Source organism: Oreochromis niloticus, linkage group LG20 (genome assembly GCF_001858045.2).
Source record: "Oreochromis niloticus isolate F11D_XX linkage group LG20, O_niloticus_UMD_NMBU, whole genome shotgun sequence".
Taxonomy (NCBI): domain Eukaryota; kingdom Metazoa; phylum Chordata; class Actinopteri; order Cichliformes; family Cichlidae; genus Oreochromis; species Oreochromis niloticus.
In genome coordinates this window covers 25,171,965-25,191,182 of record NC_031984.2, presented here as the reverse complement: position 1 = coordinate 25,191,182, position 19,218 = coordinate 25,171,965, and the positions used below count along the sequence as shown (strand labels likewise).

Genomic DNA, 19,218 nt, shown 5'->3' with positions numbered 1-19,218 from the left:
TTACACGTAAGCGGAAAGGAGGGGACGTTAACTGAACAAACCTGGCAACCCCGGCTGCCGGTTTTATCAGTTGCTACTGAGGGGAAGATGGTGGACTTGGCGACTACAGCGTGCTCAAAACTCCGTCCTAAACGCTTTGAAAAATACTTACCATCTCACCCTAGTATTAGATATAGATTACCCGGGGACAATCATAGATAATACACCGGGGCAGCTGCTGAAGACAGCCACTTTTCCGCCGACGGACAACTCTTTATTCATAGACTGAAGAAAGCGAAAAGTTACGGAACGTGGTGTTGGTTGGTGTTCGTAACGGAGGCTAGCCAGCGATAACCAAAGCGTCAACACGAAAGAAGGTGGCTTAAGAACAACAAACAAAAACCCCCAAAACCTTGTAATTACGGACAGGCTTCTGTTGCTGCTGTTTTCACGCCCGTCGTTCAAATCCTTAGGCTAGCTAACCTCAGCTAGCTTTGTTGTGAAGCGGAGGATCAAAGCTGCTGGAAATGCCGCGGAGTAAGACGGGGAAACGTGGCTCCGGTAAGCCGGGTAAGTAGCAATAGCAGCCATGCTAACTCAAGCTCAAGCAGGAATATAAGGGAGTAGAAGTCTGAATACGGTTTGAACAGATCTAACAGTACACTTGGAAGAAAGACTAGCAGTTTGAAGCAGGGGTATTTTTGCCATATGGAATGGAGGCTAACAGACGGGCAGCCTGTTGCTTCCTAACTTTAGCATGTGAGTTGTTTTGCACCCTGACGTGCACATCCATGTGGGTATAATCAGTGCTACATCTTAGCAGTGCAGTCTGCATTTGCTTGGCATTGATGCTAAAGCCAGTTTGACACTCTAATAGGCGCGAGGAGCGGTCCAGGAAAGCTTGATGCATTTTTTAATAGCTGTAGACTTCTGCATAAAGAGTTATTATTCAAGCTCATTAACATATGAATTATGGTCAATTCTGTGACGTTGCTGCTTCGGAGTTAACAGCTGCACGCTTTTGTCGGCGTGGATAAAGTAATCGTGGAGTGACTTTTCTTTTGAAAGCGCACACACCGACTTCCAAAGTTTGTGCAGAGGAAACGCAAAGAAATTTACGGTCCGCTGCAATCTGGCTTTACAGCTTTGTCAGCGTTTGTCTTTACTTAATTTAAAGCTTCAGATGCATCATTAAATGCAAAAAAAAAGGGTTGAAATACAGAATTTAATGCCCATTTTTCATGTTTTCTTCTCCATCATGGCCATTCTTGCATTACATTCACCTTTCCATCCATTCATGAACCTGTCCACTGCTCTTCCTCCAAATATACAATCTATTTCAACCATCCGTTCATTCCATCATGTCCAGGCTCTCTCCGTCAGGAGGTTCTTCAGCTGCACCTGTCGACTAAGGCGTCACTCAAAGGTAACTCCTCTGACTCCTGACTCCCGACCCCAGCTTCTACGTCTGGTTTTAACCTTGTCCAGGAGCTCTTGAACCTCATGACAGTGCATGCCGCAAATCAAACGACCATGTCTGTCTTTTTGTATTTCAGCTGCACTCTTCCTTCTGCGTGCCTTGGCTGCTCACTTTAATAAAGCTGTAGCAGTTATATCTGAATGTTCTCATTCTTTGTGTGCACGTCTCACGTGAACACCATGCACTTGTCCTGGCTTTAAGGCAAGATTAAAAAATAGATATTACAGAGTATGAATGTCGTCTAACGACTTTTGACCTTTTCAGCCACCTGTCCTGCTGCACTTACAGGTGTTTGGTTTATTTATTTATTTATTTTAAAAAAACTTTTCTTGATTTATCGCCATCTACTCTGATCGTAACTTTGAACTGAAATTTCTCCTCTTCTTACCTGCACTAATACCATAAACAATTACTTGTTGCTTCCTGTGCGACTATGTCATGTGTAAGCAATGTCAGGTAAGCGTGACATTCTGGACGCTGAGTTAAAGTCACTGGTGACACTGCTCTATGTGGCAGTCCCTAACTTACTGTCACATGTTCCTTATTAACACATAATATAATCATGTTAATGTTTGAGCTTCCTTTGAAACCCAAAGCTTTCTGCAAACTTTAATGGATGGACAGGGAGAATTTCATGGTAAATTTTTGAAGTTGTTTAATTTATGCAGGCTAACAGGATTTAAAGTTATGGACACAATGAGCCACAGCTCAGCAATATTCCCCAGCTGGTAGAAACGTGGGGAAACCAAGTATTTTACATGCTGGTCCAAAGTGTAAGTGTGGCTAAAGGAAGAATCCCAGATTACAGAGGATAGGCTTAAGAAAAGAAGGAGGAGAACCAAAGCATTTCATTATCTTTGGGAAGAGGCCAACAGGGGCAGAAACAAGAACCACGTGTATTGTCAGTATTTAGCTTTATTCAGATAATTCAGTAGTACAGCATTTTAAATCATCGACTTAAAAAATAGTGCGACGCCGACAACATGCAGATATAAATATCATTAAAATGACTTATTTGCCTGGGAGAAAGCAAGTACAGTGCTAACAGGATGGGGCCCAGGACACAACCTTGTGGAACACCTCATATTATTCAGTTGATGATGGATAATTATGAGAAATAACTGTCCTATGTGAGAGACACAAAGACAACCTTTTAAAGCTATCTTTAACCTCTCAAGCAATAAATGATTGTGAATGGAGACAGCACTGACAACCAGCAGTACCAGTACAGAATACTTCTACGTATTCCAGTAGAAACAGACTATTTAAACTCTAAAGACAGTAGTTTTTGTTATCGATGCAGATTTATGCATCAGTTTCCTGCAACACTCCGTGTGGTTTGATATTTTAAGTCGAATAATTTAGTTTTCCTTCAAGGTCTGTTTCTGGATGACTTCAAATAGGGCTTGCAGTTTTAGAAGAACAAGCGCTGATGGTGAGAAAAATAGATGTCCGAATATTAGCTGTGCTGCTTGACTTCTCCAACTGTAGGGGTAGTGATCCATTCAGACGTTTAGCAAAGTGCCTGCAAGGAGAATGCAGGTTAATTTAGCCATTGGAGTCCTATGTCTTCCGTCTATAGCATGTGGGCTTTTTAAAAAGCTCCCTCCTCCTCGGCTCGAATCTGTCAGCAGAGCCTTATTTCCCAGTGGCTGACCAACTGCTGGAGCCGTGTGAGTGACTGCTATGTAAGCATAAAGTGGCAATGGGGAGAGGACACGTGAGTCCTGGCGGGGAGCTCACACTTCACTAACTGAGCTGTGTGTGGGCAGGCCTGCGTAGGAAGGTGTGGAGCTCTGTGTAACCAGTGAAGTGACCAGCAGTTCAAGGATGGTGACTGGGAAACTGCTGACTGATATTGGCCCACAGAGCGTGTTATCTCAGCTACCAACAGTATGTTTGCCTCGGGCCATTCTGTCAGAGTAATCAGAACATCACATAAGGAAAGCGCACTTCAAGGGACGCTGTTCAGATCGTCTTTTTTTCTGAATTTACATTTACGTCCTGTATTTTTTCATGTGTTATTTCACCATTAATTAAAAGAAAAGAGTTATATAATTATTAACTATTAAGTAGCGAGTAGTTGTTGCTAGGAATCATGAACCGATTCTTGGTAGAGACATTTAGTGTGAAAGTAAAGTATTTCATAAGCAGTGGGAATAATGAGACTCGGATTTGAAGCTAGATTCCCAAATATCCCAACTCTGTAAAGGAAAGGTTATTTCCCCTAGGGATCAATAAAGTATTCTGATTAAAACCTAAGATCTGAAAACAGTGGCTTCACAACTGAGTCCACTCCAGTCAAATGGCTGAACTTTAGCCTAGTTTACACTCGTTACTCTGAGCTCAAACATGGTCTTAGTTGTCTATGCATTTTTTATCTGGGAAAACAGGTGGAAATAACTACAAGGTATTGCAAAATGTGTCAACAAAGTTTCTGTATTTGCTGTGCTTTTGTGTTAGGTGTTGAACAGAATGGAATGACTCTCCTATTTTGAATTGCTCCAACACCGGTGACCTTTGGGCTACCCCAGCTGTCCTGTTTGACCTCAACACGAACACCTAAACACACGTGTACTTGCGCGCACACAGTCTGACCGTTCTGGATCCCACACACTGAATGAACGAATAAATGAAAACCACACTGGTCTTCAGTAATCCCAACAACAGTAGAAAGTCCTGAGCCAGCAGGAGTGTTAGCTTAGCTCTGCATGCCTCACTCTTAGCCCTTCTCATACACACATGGCAGAGCTGTGTGGAAACAGAATATCTGGCGCTAATAAACAAATAAAAGATGACTGAGCATTACCTAATGGAAAATCCTTGCGTTATCTGGTGTTTGCTGTGATTAGAGACTTCATAGTATCATGTTATCCTAATAGAGCACTTTTCTGTGGAACATTAGGCTTACTTGTCATTTAAAAGTAGAATGGGAGGCTGCTTGGTGTGATGCACTTTTTCACTCTCCTAGTGTTTTATTTTTTTTATTTTATATTCCACTGCAGCATGTCATTACATTTTAGGCTCCTTTCTCTTGGTCTGTGTGTTGTTGTTTTGTTTTTTTTCCCCCGTGTCTTCCTATGCTCTTTTTCATTATTCCCTTTTCTCCTCTATTTTATTTGCTCCTATCAATTGATAGGTGCAGATGGCTGTCCCTTCCCAAGCCTGGTTGTGCTAGAGGTTGTATATAAGGGGTTGACTGTTAGTGGGATTTTCTCCAAAATGTTTAGGGGTCTTTCTTTTCCAGTAATAAAGCGCCTAGAGGCGACTGTCGTTGTGATGCGGCGCTGTACCATTAGATCCAAACTGAACTGAATTGAGTTAGTTATGACCTGGTTGTTAACCAAGAAGTCGCCAGCTTCCTTGTGTGGGCGAGAGTGACAGCAAAACATGATGAATTCACACCAGTAAAGGAGTTTGCAGATGGCAATTAAGTGTATACGTGTATTGTAGAAGTAGACCAAAGATGCAGAGAGGCAGCACAACTGCGTGAGCAGCTCCTCGTAGACAGCCTCCTGCCAGCTTCTGGTTAATTTTGGGCAGCTTCTGCATTTCTTTTTTTTTTTTCTTTTTTTTTTTTTCTTTTTTCTTTTTTTTAAACCACAAGTTCTGGGGAAGTGTCTCATTTTAGCCATCCTTTTATTTTTATTTATTTTTTAATAAAGATTCCTAATATGCAGCAAAAAAACTGAGCATAAAAAAATTATTTTAAGTGCTTGAAACAATTTTTTTTCCCCTTTGCTATACCATGTGCATACAAACGAAGCGATTCTGACCACTAAAGTCAGACTAAAATATTTAGCATTGAATTTTGTTCCACTGAATTTAACAGCGTTTTGGTGTTTGTGCGAGTTTGGTCGCTCTCTGGTGTTAATGGAAAGTCGAAGAATTACGCAGCTTTTTCAACTATCAGAGATGGTTTTTTTTTTTTTTTTTTGTTAGTTTGGTAAGCTTCACACTAAGAGGAAGTTGTGCTAACAGGTAATATAAGTGATGGATTACTCAACACATCCTGCTGCCTTGGAAAATGGCAGAACAGGTTTCAGTTTTACTGTAATGTTTTTTGCATATGATTGGAAGTGAGCTGCTTATAGTGACATAAGAGGGCCTCAGTGTCACCCAGATCTCCTTTAATTGTATAATTTATTGTATAAATTAATTTAATTGTGGGAGCTAATCAAAAATTTTGGGTTAACTTCTGTTGTGATTTATAACAACAACAACAAAAAAGGACTTGTGTTAGACATTAAAGTTTTAAAGTATACAGTTTCCATCCACCTTCTTCCAAATATCCTTTTGCTCTGCTGTTTTTTCTTATTTTATCTTTTCGGTCTCCAGGTGCTAAAAATGGAGTAAAGGGAGAGGCGGCAGCCAGCGATGACGAGCTGACGTCGGACATTCTCAGCCACTACAGCAGTGCCAGCGAGAGCACCTCGGTGCTGGAAGAGGGCACGGGTAAATACAATACACAATTCATTCCTTCTACATGTGCATTCAGTCTGGGTTTGGGCCTCAGTGATTATTTTCTAATTGATTTGCCACTAAACAATCTGTGTATCTGTGGCCGGAGTCTCCAGTCAAAACGTTAAACAGTTGCCTTTTAATGCAGTTGTATCAGGTTTCTGTGTTGTTTGATCTGACACAGGAAGTGAGCAGGTGGATGAGCAAACTGCCCAGGAAGAAACAGAAGACAAACTCAAACTATGTATAGACAACCTGACTGATAAGAGGTGAGAAACTGTTTTTTTTTTTAAATCAATCAAGAAGTGTCAAGAAAGCAAAATGAGCATGCAATGGCACTATTGACTGCAAAAAATGGCTCCAACACCTTTTGTTGTTGTTTTCTTCCTCATGTCGTAGTGCAAAGACTCGTCTAGCAGCTCTTGAGTCGTTGCGACAGGCCTTCTCCTCCAGAGTGCTGTATGACTTCCTGACAGAGAGGCGCCTCACCATCAGCGACTGCCTGGAAAGGAGCCTCAGAAAAGGTAATGCAAAACAACTTGAATTGGTGTGGATTGTTTCAGTTCATCTTGCTTTCTGCTAACCTGTTGATGCAATTTTTGTGAAAATTCAAAAGATTTATGAAAACGGTGTTTTTTTTTAAAAAACGATGTTCTCCTCGTGTGTCCAGGCAGTGGCGAGGAGAAGGCGGCGTCGGCCACGGTTTTTGCTCTGCTCTGCATTCAGCTGGGGGGCGGAGACGAGGCGGAGGAGGGCTTCAAAATGCTTCGCCCGCTTCTCACGGCCACCTTGAGTGACAGCAGTGCCAGCATAGCAGCTCGCCAGAGTGTGAGTAATCACATGAAACTTGTGAACTTGTATGCAGATCTGGATTTAGGATGGCTTATTCAGAGGGGGTGTGTGTTGTTTTTTTATTTTGTGCTCAAATGTTATCTTGATTATTTAGATTCTAAGCCCAGATTGTGTTAGGATCACACATGAAGTGTCGCTGTCTGTCCTCAGATGCTTGTGTGTTAGTTTGACCGTTCTTGCATCTGTGTCCCTGTTAGTGTGCTAGGACTCTGGGGATGTGCTGCTATGTCTCATCTGCTGAAGATGGAGAGGTGAGAACACTTTGTAGCTTATCAGTTTAATTCTGAGAAGCATAAGCTGGACGTTTTCAGAGTAAAAGAAAAAGACTTAAATAACTCGAGAAACATTAATGTTATGCTGTTATGCATTGATGTTACCTCCTCACAGGACTTAATCAAGTCATTGGCTCTATTGGAGAGTGTGTTCATGTCTTCGTACCCGAATGGAGAGGGAGTTCTGCCCACACCGAAACCTGGAAGTCCAGGTCTGCACACTGCTGCCCTGCAGGCCTGGTCACTGTTGGTCACCATCTGTCCCACTTCTAGATTGACTGTGCTGCTCAGCCAGTGAGTAAAACCAGCTGTAAGCTGCTTCTGGCATCTTCTGTTGCGTCTGACATGGACTTTAGTTTAAAAAGGAGAGGAGAAGCAGTTGTATCTAGCAGTGTAGCTAACTGGTAATTTTATGCCTCTTTCTTGCTATAGTCACCTCCCTAAACTACAGACGTGTCTTCAGAGCAGCGATGTGAACTACAGAATCGCGGTAGGAGAGACCATCGCGCTGCTGGTGGAGCTGGGGCGAGAGATAGACGAGGTACACACCTGAACAATGAGAACAGACAAGTACACTCACTTACAGGTGTATAGGTTTAAACGTCTCCTGTGTTAGTGCACTACATATTTGCGTGTGAATGTCTGCAGGAGTTTGAGGTGGAGGACGGTGAAAGTCTGTGTGAATGCCTGAAGAGTTTGGCTACAGACGGCAACAAGCACAGAGCCAAGAACGACAGAAGGAAACAACGCTCCATCTTCAGAGAGGTGCTGCATTACATAGAGGTACGTTGTCTCATGTTGAAGCTGTGTAAAGACTGACAGAAATTTTTTTAGGTGGCCGATGTTCTGTTTTAACTTGCCGAGTAGCTTTCTTCAACATCGCTTTACCCACATCTGAGCTTCTCACTTCTCATTTCTTTCTCCAGAACGAGGACTTCACAGAAGAGAAAATCAGGTTTGGAGTGGAGAACGTTTACATTGACAGCTGGGTGAGGAGAAGGATCTACGACGCCTTCAAAGAGATCCTCGAGTCTGGAGTCAGACACCATCTTCAGGTGAGGAAACAGAACAAAATGCCTTCATCTTTATCACTGATCACCAGAGTGGGCTTGTTTTCATACAGCCTCATTTACTGCAGCTGCTCGGTGCCTTCTGTCTCTTCAGTCTTGTCTTCTGTCACATCTTGCACCGACTGCAGAAAACAAAAACCTGAAGCTGAGTGGGAAGACTGGTACTGGCTGCTCAGCCAGCAGGCTGCGAGGATACCAAATGTAATTTTGTGTGGAGGATATGCCAGTCGGCACACAATGAGCACACCTACACACGAGCCGCTTGTGTGGGCAAATCCCACTGCCTCTGTTAGGTTTATTTAGGGTAAATAAGCTATGAAATGATGCACAAACACTCTGAACTAAATGATCCACTGTTTAAAGTGACGCCTCTACTGAAAGAATCCACTAGAATGAGATACTATACCTTTTAAGTAGGCATGACTTGGTACTTAATTTAGTAAGTTTATTATGTGGTTTTTTTGTTGTTTGTTTGTTTGATTGTTTGTTTTACTGGATGTTTTAAGATGCCTTTTGTATGTACCCTCTACTTGTGGTATAGGTGGGAGTTGCATATAGGTGGGACTTGTCAAGCGAAAGGTTGCTGGTTTGATTCCAGCTAGAGATACAAATCCCAGGAAGGTCATCCGGCATAAAACTGCCAAATCAAACAGGCGGAGCTGCCCGCTCTCACGACTCCTTGTAGCAAGGGAGCTGCCAAAAATAGCTTTGTTTATAGAATAAAACATAGATTTATTGCCCATCCTCCCGCATCGCAGTCTGCATAGCATAAATGCAACAAAGGAAAATCGGTTTTATCGTTGGCTCATATCGTCTAATTTTTGTTTTGGTGCAGTTCAACCAACTGCTGAGAGACATCTTTGGCCTTGGCCCACCACTCATCCTGGACGCTGCGGTCAAAGGCAACAAGATCTCACGGTTTGAGAAGGTAACAGCAGCTTCTGGTGGAGCAATCTGACCTCTGCCTTTGAGTATTTTTCTTTAAAAATGTAGCGTTTGAAGTGACCGGTGTGTGATTACCACCTTGCTTTTATTTTTTGGCTTCAACAGCATCTTTTCAACTCGGCTGCCTTCAAAGCCAGAACTAAACAGAGGAACAAGGTCCGGGACAAACGTGCCGATGTCATGTAAGAGGCCACAATGAAGAAACCAAGGAACTCCTTTCATGGATACAACGTGATGCCTTCAGCTCTTCACAAGCATACACTCAGCAAACAGGGTTTTTTTGTTTTTGTTTTTTTCCACTCGTGCTCTTCACATGCCGTGTCATTCTCCAAATTTAAGGCGGCCAGCGTTTATTCTCAGTTTGCAGAGGATAAGTCCCGATGTTCTTTCAAAGCAGGTGCCAGATTTGCTGCCATAGCATTTCTGATTCTCCACAGTGAACATGAGCTGTGAAACAAAGCAAAACTTCCTTTCAGTGGGATTAAAACAACTCAATTCAGTGCAAATACAGAGGAAAAGGTAAAATCTCACTTGCAGAATCACACAGTCAGTTCAATCTGTTTCCCTGTCATGTGACAGGTGAGGCAGGTATTTTACATTTTGATGCCTGTGGTCCTATTTAATATCTTAACCTATTCAAGAATGAACTGATGTTAAAAGAGCCAAGGACGTATTCTGGAAAAACACTGCCTCGCTACATTTCGGCTGCCAAACCAGAAACTGACTTTACAAACAATGCAACCTAAAGGAAAATGTGTGTGGTGTTTGTGTGGGGGTGTGTTTTATTGGAAATGAATTCAACCATGAAAATTAAAAAGAAAAAAGGAAAAAAAATCAAATAGGTAATATTGTCATGTTTGTATTCATATTTTTTTGGAGTTGTATTTCATTTTAACCATTTATTGAAGAATTGTATTTTAATAATAATTTATTAAAGGGGACATAATGTGTGTGGTTTTTTAAGACTTAAAAAAATACTACAACTTGTTTACAGACAGAATTATTGGATAAACATGGTAAAATGAATCTGCTGCCTTCTTTTTTTTTTTTTTTTCTCTCTCTTGTATTTTTGTTGCAGGTTGGTGACTCATACCATCTATCCATGTGTATGTACTGTAGATAAAGGGAAGATTGGGGTTTATGGAGATACGTGTTTATAAAATGTTGGATGATAACATACACACCACTAATCAGAGCTGCTGATCAGATGAGTTTGGCTTTTAGGTTTACACTTTTGTAAAGGGTCAAATCCAACAGGTTTGACCCCTCACCCTGGGTAAAAGTTATGATCTCACCAAACTGTCTTATCGGTGCTTCTGGACAAAAGATTGAATAAAGAGAATTTAAGCACACTGTTTTCTCCTAAGTTCATAAAGTTACATCAGAAAGGAGGTCTGGTTTCTGCTCGGAAACATGATATTAGCGGATCTAAGTGTTAGTGTGAGCACAGGTGCTTTACATGAAAATCCTAAAGTATGTGAAATTATTGTAATTTAAGCTGTAATTACCTTTAAGAGTAATTTTCCAAGCCCAGAGCATAGTAATTGTACAGTGTAGTTTGGCCAAGTGTAGTCTGTGTTTTTTCAGAAAGAAAACACCTCATTAATCATGAGACAGATTTCATGCTGCCAAAATCAATATTTATATATCACTGTGGACAGCGAGTAACCACTAAAAACTAAATGTTTTTAAAAAGTATGTCCTGATCATTTTAGTTTTTAAAAATTCTTCGCACTTTCATTCAGACTAAATGTTTCAGGAATTGAAGGTCGCGGATCTCTGCTGCCTCTCTGCGGTCATTTCCCTCAACTACACCCCCCCAACCTGAGCCAAGTGGTATCGCCCATTCATGAATTCAACATGGAGTCGCTGGTGCAGCGAAAATGATTCTTCTGACATGTTTAGCTGCAGCCAAAGAAGCGATATACAAACGTTAACAGAGCTGTGTTCAGGTATTCGTGAGTCGAGCTGCAGTGAGCCTCAGACTTCATATAGTTTTAACATTTAATGCACGATGTATGACCGTGCAGCGGACTGCAGCGACTGTTGAAGTTTCAGGGTTTAAGGCTTGACAGGAACTACGAGTGAGCCACGACAGGCTCTGATGGAGCCCAGACAAATCACCGGGGTGTACGGAGAGGTGAGCGGCCTGCCTGCGCCTGTTTCAGCCCATGTGAGAGAGGAGCAGCTCCAGGAGCCCCGGATATACACGGTGACAGCAGGTGAGCGCTCCCCCTCCCTCCTCATGTGTGCACAGATGATGATGATGGTCATTATTTATTTATTACCACCCGGCTTCCCACTGTCAACTAATTTATGATCACTGCATAGATAGTTCATGAGAAAACAAACTGAAAACTCTGAACCTGCTCAGTACTGACCCCAAAATGTAGAGGAGTGGGAGAAAAGGGGAATAAAATGCACCCAGCTGAAACTTCTCTAAACAAAATACACGAATTATTATTAGTACATATGCTTCACAGTAGGAAGTGCTTACCATTTAGGGTCCTTTTAAATTTAGTGTGCACTTGAGGTTAACCCTAGCCAGCTGCATTCAAGAAAACTTCCTTTTCAGCAGCAGTTGTTCATAAGTAAGTACATAAGTGAGTGACTATGAGGTGATTAATACCGACGTGATCGCTTGGTCAGTAGGTCGTGGATGTGACCTGATATCTTGGTCTGATGATGTAGAGGAGGAGTACTGGGACGCCGTGCCATGGTTGTATGAAGTTGTTAATTTGCACCTTAATGTGACAGTTTATGGAGTTATTGTGTAAGTAATGAAAAACATCAGGGTGGCAATCATGGGGGGATTTATTTTTTAAACAGTCAGTCCAGTAGTTGTCCAATCCAGCTCACACTCTTCCCATGTTAACTGGAATCAACAAGCAGGAATAAAAGAGCTCCTCACTACTTGCTTTCATTTCAATGTAAGCAATCAGAAGATGTTTCCATGTCGAGGGCCGTGTTTGTTTGTTTTTTTTGTGAGAGCCTGCCGTTTGAGTACAAGAGCAGTGACCTTGTCTTAAGGGTTTAAAAGGCTTTGCAGCGTAAACCCGTCTGTGTCGGGGGGATTCCATTCAGCCTCAACGTTACTGGTTCATTTTAAACGGGATTGGGAAGCTGAGGGATCGACGCTCAAGTCAGCTTTAACTCTGCAAGAGAGCCAGCAACCCCCACCGTCCATCTCACAGGGGAGAAAAGCTATCAGAGAAAATAGAATAATAATTTAACTGGATCATTAAAATAACAAGTGAAGAAAATCAACAGATATTTTGGTTTAATCTGAGGGGGGAACACTATCTTTTATTATATTAACATTTGCTTGCCAGGATGTCGTGCAGACACATATGGTTTTTTCTCTGTTCTGTGACAGGTAATAAACTTTTCTATGTTCACTGTGTCCACGTGCAGAGTGGAGTCAGAGCGAACTGGTCCGATGCTCCAGACTCCGATACTTGCAGGAGTTCACGCTGATCTCGGAGAGCAACAATCACAAGAGCATCAGGACTGTTCTTCCACCAGGACCGTGTGTGTCTGTGTCTGGAGAGTGAGTTGGGCCATAATTTAATAGTAGTAATAATAATAATGGGACATTTTCTAATGTAAAATCTTCATTGATTGGCAAAAATTAAAAAAAATTCCAATACTTAACAGGGCCTGAACATCTCTACTGACTTGATCTCAGGTGGTTTTACTTGTCCGCCTGCTGCTGTGATGTTGTGATGCTGTGATGTACGAGTGCACCACAGGGTGTCTCAGAGAGCTGGAAATCCACTGAGTGTGGTTAAGGTGCAGTAGAGAAGCAGTGGATCCCTCTGTCTGCATCAAAGTTTGGAGTCAGTTTTTCTTTCTGTTTTATTTTTTTAGGTTGTTGAGTGGGTTCTCTCCCATTCGAGGCCTGAGAGCTGTTATCAGAGAGACAAGCGGTCACCAGCTCCTCGAGGTAAGAAAAACGGGACGCTTCATTTTGTAACGTCTGCGTTCGAGCATCTTAACAGGCTGCTGTTTATGGTCGTGTCTGTTTAGATATGGAACTGCCACGGCCTCAGAAAATGCCTCAACCTGACTGCTCTTAACGAACACGGCCGAGTGTATGACGACGGTGAGATGAACCACCAGAAACAGATAAGAATCAAGGACGCGGTCTCATCACCGTGCTGCCATATTGTTCTGCGTTCATGTATTTCTGTATTTTTAAAAAAACAAACACATATTCTCACATGTGTTTATTTTCAGCCCAGTTTGGCTGCCTGTCATGGTCAGAGTGTGAGAACAAACTGCTGTACGTGGCGGAGAGAAGCAAGAACGCATCAGCCGAAATGCAAGATGGGGGACACGCGTGGAGAAAGGTATTATGCAAACATATGTTCGTGCTGTTTTGCTAACCGTACAGCAGAGTGTTTGAGTGCCGGACTCTTGTTCTGTTTTTTTTGGGGGTGGTGGGTTCCGATGCCCAATCAGGACAGGAGTTTGTACTGTGAAGATTGGGGGGAGGCCCTGACCAATAGGAGCGAGCCGGCCATTTGTGTGGTGGATTTGGAGATCGGCGCGGTCAGCGTGCTGGAGGGCGTGCCGCCTGATGTCTCACCTGGACAGGTGAGGATGGAGAAGCTTACGACACTGAACCTTAAATGTTCATACACCTTATTCTGTTAGTAACTTTCACACAAACTAACAGGAGGATATTTTTTTTTCTCTCTGTACATTTGTATGTTTTTATCTCCAGGCTCTGTGGGCTCCCGGCAGTCAGTCAGTGTTTTTCATTGGCTGGTACCACGAACCCTTCAGACTCGGACTGAAGTTCTGCTCCAACCGCAGGTTAGAGAGCTGCTTTAAATACACTTCCAGAAACAGCAAAATGACCCTAAAACTTGTGAATGTTTTCAGACACTATGAAAAGAAAATGTAGTTAGTTTGACTGAAGCAAATACACGATTTCTGTATACATACATGTTTAAAACGTACTTCTTCAATTTATGTCTCTGTCGGTCTAAACTCTTTCAGGTCAGCCTTGTTCAAGATCGACCTGTGTGGACATTGTGGTGAGAGTATTCTCTTTGTCTGTTTGTTAATATATTAAAGTTGCGCCCCCTCTTTGCTCAGCTAGCCCTCTCGTCTTCCAAACCAGAACGTCTGTCGGGGGAAAACCTTTCAGTGTCCAATCCCAGGCTGAGTCCTGATGGGTCCACGCTGATCTACCTGCAGGGTGCGGTGTTTGGTCCTCACAACCAGTGCCTCAGTCTGCAGCAGGTGCTGTATGTGTGCTCATGTATGTGGGGTTTTTGTGCATGTCTGTGTGTTCTTTCTTTTAATGGCTGACTGCGGACTGACTCATGGATCATCCTCCACAGCTGGATCTGGAAAGCGGGGAGACATCTACGCTGCTGGATGTTGTCAGCAGGCCACAGGCTGGTACGTTACAGTTCCTGACAGTGCTAACAGAGAGGCTCGTCTCAGTTTCAGTTAGAATTTTGTAACTATGATGGATGAGTTTTTCAAAATTCTGATTTGAAGAACTATAAATTCTCACAGTAAGAGATTAATGCATCAAGAGAACTTAAGTCTTACTTGTGATTGCTCGTAAAGATTGAGAAGCTCGGTGGAGAGTTGAACTCCTCTGCACGTCTTTCTGTTCCAGGTGAGTTTGCAGGGCTGTATGAAGCTCTGCCGTCCTGCTGCTGGTCTGCAGACAGCCAGAGGGTGATGTTCAGCAGCGCCTGCAGGAACTGGAAGGTAACAAACACATTTCTCTGGCACAAGCTTGTAGAACTGAAACAACTCCTATTTTTTTGTCTATAACATGTTGTGTTCGTGACACACACACACACACACACACACACACACACACACACACACACACACACTTCTTCATGGCTCATTTCGCCTCATCATGTTTCTCTCTTTCAGGGTCTCTTCCTAGTTGACAGAAGATCAAAGATAGTCACCTCCCTCTCTGATAGTAAGAGTCCATCCTCTCCTCCACCTCTATCACCACCACCTCCTCCTCCTCCTCCTCTTTCCCTGCTGTCCTCATCTCCATCACTTCTTTTCCCTCCTCCTCCTCCTTCTCCCTTCTCTCCTCTGCTCCCCCCTCCCCCTTTCCCATGTTGGGCTTCCTGTCCTCTCCCATCTCCTCTTTTCCCTCCTCCAGACGATTCCCCCTCTGTTTCTCATTCATCATCTCCTGTTTCTTCTACTCCTCCTTCCCCTTTTCTTCCACCTCCGCCTTCTCCTTTTCTTCCGGTTCCAGTTCCTCCCCTGCCTCATGAATCTCCCCTTCCTCCTCCACCTACTCCTCCTTCTGATTCTCTTTCTGAACCTCTCCCTCCTCCTCCTCCTCCACTGTTTCATCTTCACCAGGAGGACAAGGGAGAACAGAAAGGTATGACAAGACCAAAAAAAAGAACAGCACATCTTACCTCTCAAAGGGTTGACATTTCTCTCTGTTTGTTTCACCCCTGTCAAGAGCCCATGTGTTTATTCTTCATCTCTTCTTTCACCCTCTTCACCTCCGTCTTTGTTTCCACCTCCTCTTCAGACCTCTCGGATTCTTCTTCCCAACTTTATGGCAGCTGGAAACTGCTGACAGTCCAGAGAGACCTGATGGTGGTCTGCTGCTCCAGCCCGAACACCCCTCCCACTCTGGTCGGACAAAGCCCAACGCCACATGTGAACACAAACATGCAATGCATGTGTGAATGTTATCAGTTATTTAAAATGATTTGGCATGTTTCTGTTTATCTGCCTCTTGTTTCCATGGGGATGGACGTGCATGCAGAGGGTGGGGTTTGTCCCGCGTGCAGGTGAGGCCGTGTCCTGGCAAACTCTGCAGGAGCCTGTCATGACCTTTGACTTCAGCTGGAAAGTTCTAGATGTGGCTCCTCCATCGGACGAGGAGAACGCAAACTACCGTGAGCTTTCAGTTTCTCCTTCAGTAGACGTGTTTTGAGTTCCAGCGCCATTGTCCTCTTACTTCCTGTCTGTCTTATACAGCTGGCTTAGACTTTGGTGCAGTCTTGGTTAAACCGTCTAGTCCCCTTGGTGAAACCAGGACACCTCTGGTGGTCTTCATCCATGGTCTGTGTTCATGTCCCTTTTTTGGTGTTATTGCCTGTTTTCTGTCTACTTTGTGGGTTATTTATTAAATTGTTTTCCTGTTATTGCTGTTTGCACCACTAGGGGGCCCTCACTCTCAGTTCCCTGCAGAGTGGAACAGCACCACAGCTGGGCTCGCTAAACTCGGCTTCGCTCTGCTCATGGGTGAGATACATGTGCTGAACACAAATGAGTTTAACATTTTGGAAAATGAGGTGGATTTAATTTAATTTAAGGTAAAGATTAAAAACTGGATTAGCTTGTTGTCTTCAGAGAGTTAGAAATACAGCAAATGGTATATTTGTTTTTGTTTTTTTGTTTATTCAGTTAATAGTAATAATTAAACAGCACATAAAAAGTACACATGTGAAACAATGGAGTAAAGGGTCTCTGATTCGCTACCCATTTTCTGCTGCTTATCTGAGTCTGGGTCTCAGGGGTAATAGTCTAATCATAGAACCCCAGACCTCCCTCTCCCCAGCCACCTCCTCCAGGGACATTGAGATGATTGAAAGCCAGCCAAGAGATAATCTCTCCAGTGTGTCCTGAGTCTTTCCCAGAGCTGCCTCCTTGTAGGACATGCCTGAAACACCGCTCTTATGCAGGGACCAGGAGCCCTCCTAATCAGTTGCCTGAACTACCACAGCTGGAGCCTTTCAATGTGGAGGAGCAGCAACTATACTTTGAGTCCCTCTTCAGTGACTCCTCAACCGGTCTCAGAGTGAGAGGCCAGCATCCCTTTGAAGGAAGTTAATTTTTGCGGCTTGTATCCGTAATCTCATTATTTCGGTCACTATCCAGAGGTTTGTGACTATAGGTGAAATTGAAGCTTTGTCTTCACACCAGCCAGTTGGTCAGTGTCCTGCTCCACTCTATCATCACTCATAAACAGGACCCTGACATACTTAAACTCCTCCACTTGGGTCAGTACCCCATCTCTGACCCAGAGTCGACACCCCAGCCTTTTTTTCAGCTGAGAACTGTGGCCCCAGTGTGTCTCTGATTCTTTTCATTTTAAATATAACCATTTTTTTAATACAAATATGTACATAAATACATGATCATCCCACCATTACCAGATACATTACAATATCTTGTTTTGTTTTGTTTTTTAATAAAAGAAAGAAAATACAGAAACTTAATATCTTCTGGTGAAAAAGCAAATCAGTCACCATCTATAACAATTACAAGCCTTTCAGGGTTAATATTATTAATAATATTAATATTATTAGCATTTCTTTAACATTTAAGTTTTGATTTTGCTGTTTTTCCCTTTCTAATTTTGTGTCTCTACCCAGTGAACTACAGGGGATCCACGGGGTTCGGCCAGCACAGCATTTTGTCACTGATTGGTCAGATTGGGAGCCAGGATGTAAAAGATGTGCAGGTATGTCCTTTTTGTTTTTTCTGCTCCCAAATCCAGGAAAGAGTGATGTCAGCAACAAATCCTGCCAGTGATGCAGTTTGTCAGAATAACAAGAACTTAATTATTTTTCCCATATTTGACCATATCTGCACATGGTGCCCTATCACCAGCACAGCCACCCCTGCAGATGTAAGGAAATGATCTGTCCTGGCTTCCTTGTCTTTCACCCAGAGGGCTGTGCTTACTGCGCTGGAGCGTGACCCGAACCTCGACCCCGATCGCTTGGCTGCAATAGGTGGTTCTCACGGCGGTTTCCTGGCCTGTCACCTGCTCGGTCAGTATCCTGAGTCCTACAGAGTGTGCGCAGCCAGGAACCCTGTCATTAATGCTGCTACTCTATTGGGAACCAGTGATATAGTGGACTGGTGAGGCTTCCATGCAGATATGCATCGACAGATGAGAGCTTTTGTTCTGCTGAATCAGATCAAATCCACTTCATACGTGAATGCTTTCTGTCACCCCATCTCCAGGCGTTACACCAGTGCTGGGTTTCACTACTCGTACGACCAGATACCCACTGCTGAGGCCCTGGCTGCTATGCTGCAGAAGTCACCCATCGCACATGCCGCCAAGGTCAAACACAAACACAAAAATCTCATGTGATAACCTTAATGAAATGACCAGAAGCGATAGCTACAAAGCTGCTTTAATAAGGAAATCCACAATGACGAGACAAAGGTGCCTCAGAGATGATGTTACTGCTCTTATACTCTCAGTTGTGTCTCTAAAAACTAAGCCCGTCCTGTGGAAGTTCAGTCATTGCAATTGTAAACACAGGACTTTTTTATAGTGTGCCTTAAGCGATGTTTTTTGAGTCAAAAATGTGGGAAAAGAAATGTGCTGTGTGACAATGTGCAGATGAAGGCTCCGGTGCTGCTGATGCTGGGAGGCAGAGACAGGAGGGTGTCTCCACACCAGGGGATGGAGCTTTATAAAGCACTGAAGAGCCGAGGTTCACCTGTCAGGTACGACGGGGCACAACAAACTGCATAAAGACAATCTGACAGTGTGAGCCCTGCCACACTGGTTTTACTGACATTCAGCTCAGTCATTCCTGTCATTTATTTCTTTAAAATCAGGTTGCTGTGGTTTCCTGAAGATGGACATTCTCTGTCCAGAGTGGACACACAGGTTGACTGCTTCCTCAACACAGCGCTGTGGCTGCACCAGCATCTCTGACCACACACGCACACACACGTACGCACAGCCACGAGGCTGTTTTTGTTGTTTTTTTGCTTCAGCTCGACGCTTTAAGAAAAGTGGTAGAAATCTGTTTTTTGATCAAAGCTGAGAATCTTAAACATCGCAGACTTTTTAATAACTAAACAACGCTTTCTGTGGTAAAGTGAAAAAAAATCAAGAGCATGAAATAAAAATATTTTTACAATGCAGCAACCATTTGTACATGTCTTGTTTGTTGTATCATACATCACTTAGTACCTTTATCTAAGTCAGGGGTGTCAAACATAAGGCCTGGGGGCCAGACTGGGCCCGGTAAAGAATTCAATACGGCCCACTGGCAAGATTTTAAAATTGTGAAGGAGTGTATAGATTTTGACGTTTTAACTGTATTTTCATAAGTTTTACAACTTTTTCTATTGAAAGAAATGTCTGTTTCTACACTAGATAGAAATT

The 19,218-nt window shown here is 43.1% G+C and overlaps 2 protein-coding genes across 3 annotated transcripts; both read left to right on the top strand.

Moving 5' to 3' along the window:
• The first annotated feature begins 15 nt into the window (after nucleotides 1-15).
• ifrd2 (interferon-related developmental regulator 2) lies at nucleotides 16-10,411 on the top strand. Of its 2 annotated transcripts, XM_005478346.4 has the most exons (13): nucleotides 16-549; nucleotides 1,349-1,405; nucleotides 5,798-5,914; nucleotides 6,105-6,189; nucleotides 6,320-6,444; nucleotides 6,591-6,748; nucleotides 6,970-7,023; nucleotides 7,160-7,338; nucleotides 7,477-7,585; nucleotides 7,693-7,827; nucleotides 7,971-8,099; nucleotides 8,950-9,042; nucleotides 9,165-10,411. In XM_005478346.4, exons 1-13 carry the CDS (start codon nucleotides 507-509, stop codon nucleotides 9,243-9,245), a joined length of 1,365 nt encoding a protein of 454 aa, XP_005478403.1. In that variant the 5' UTR covers nucleotides 16-506; the 3' UTR covers nucleotides 9,246-10,411. The 2 variants fall into 2 exon arrangements, with proteins under 2 accessions (XP_005478403.1, XP_003444802.1); XM_003444754.5 differs by lacking the exon at nucleotides 1,349-1,405 and having other exon boundaries at nucleotides 18-549.
• Nucleotides 10,412-10,886: 475 nt separating this feature from the next.
• Nucleotides 10,887-18,974, top strand: zgc:136971 (S9 family peptidase). Its single transcript, XM_003444841.4, has 21 exons — nucleotides 10,887-11,281; nucleotides 12,474-12,609; nucleotides 12,930-13,005; nucleotides 13,089-13,164; nucleotides 13,299-13,411; nucleotides 13,524-13,658; nucleotides 13,789-13,880; nucleotides 14,067-14,104; nucleotides 14,191-14,312; nucleotides 14,414-14,474; nucleotides 14,701-14,795; nucleotides 14,970-15,021; nucleotides 15,601-15,707; nucleotides 15,841-15,973; nucleotides 16,056-16,139; nucleotides 16,242-16,322; nucleotides 17,456-17,544; nucleotides 17,755-17,948; nucleotides 18,054-18,156; nucleotides 18,442-18,548; nucleotides 18,663-18,974. The coding sequence occupies exons 1-21, from the start codon at nucleotides 11,164-11,166 to the stop codon at nucleotides 18,760-18,762; spliced, it is 2,112 nt and encodes a 703-aa protein (XP_003444889.1). The 5' UTR covers nucleotides 10,887-11,163; the 3' UTR covers nucleotides 18,763-18,974.
• Nucleotides 18,975-19,218: the final 244 nt, after the last annotated feature.

Excerpts from the sequence above, each read along its gene's own strand:
- ifrd2 (XM_005478346.4), top strand. The coding sequence starts at position 507 with ATGCCGCGGAGTAAGACGGGGAAACGTGGCTCCGGTAAGCCGG. Across the intron at positions 550-1,348 it reads ACGTGGCTCCGGTAAGCCGG|GCTCTCTCCGTCAGGAGGTT; the intron begins GTAAGTAGCAAT and ends CATCATGTCCAG. Across the intron at positions 9,043-9,164 it reads AGATCTCACGGTTTGAGAAG|CATCTTTTCAACTCGGCTGC; the intron begins GTAACAGCAGCT and ends TGGCTTCAACAG.
- zgc:136971 (XM_003444841.4), top strand. The coding sequence starts at position 11,164 with ATGGAGCCCAGACAAATCACCGGGGTGTACGGAGAGGTGAGCGGCCTG. Across the intron at positions 14,313-14,413 it reads AGTGCCTCAGTCTGCAGCAG|CTGGATCTGGAAAGCGGGGA; the intron begins GTGCTGTATGTG and ends CATCCTCCACAG. Across the intron at positions 16,323-17,455 it reads CGGCTTCGCTCTGCTCATGG|TGAACTACAGGGGATCCACG; the intron begins GTGAGATACATG and ends GTCTCTACCCAG.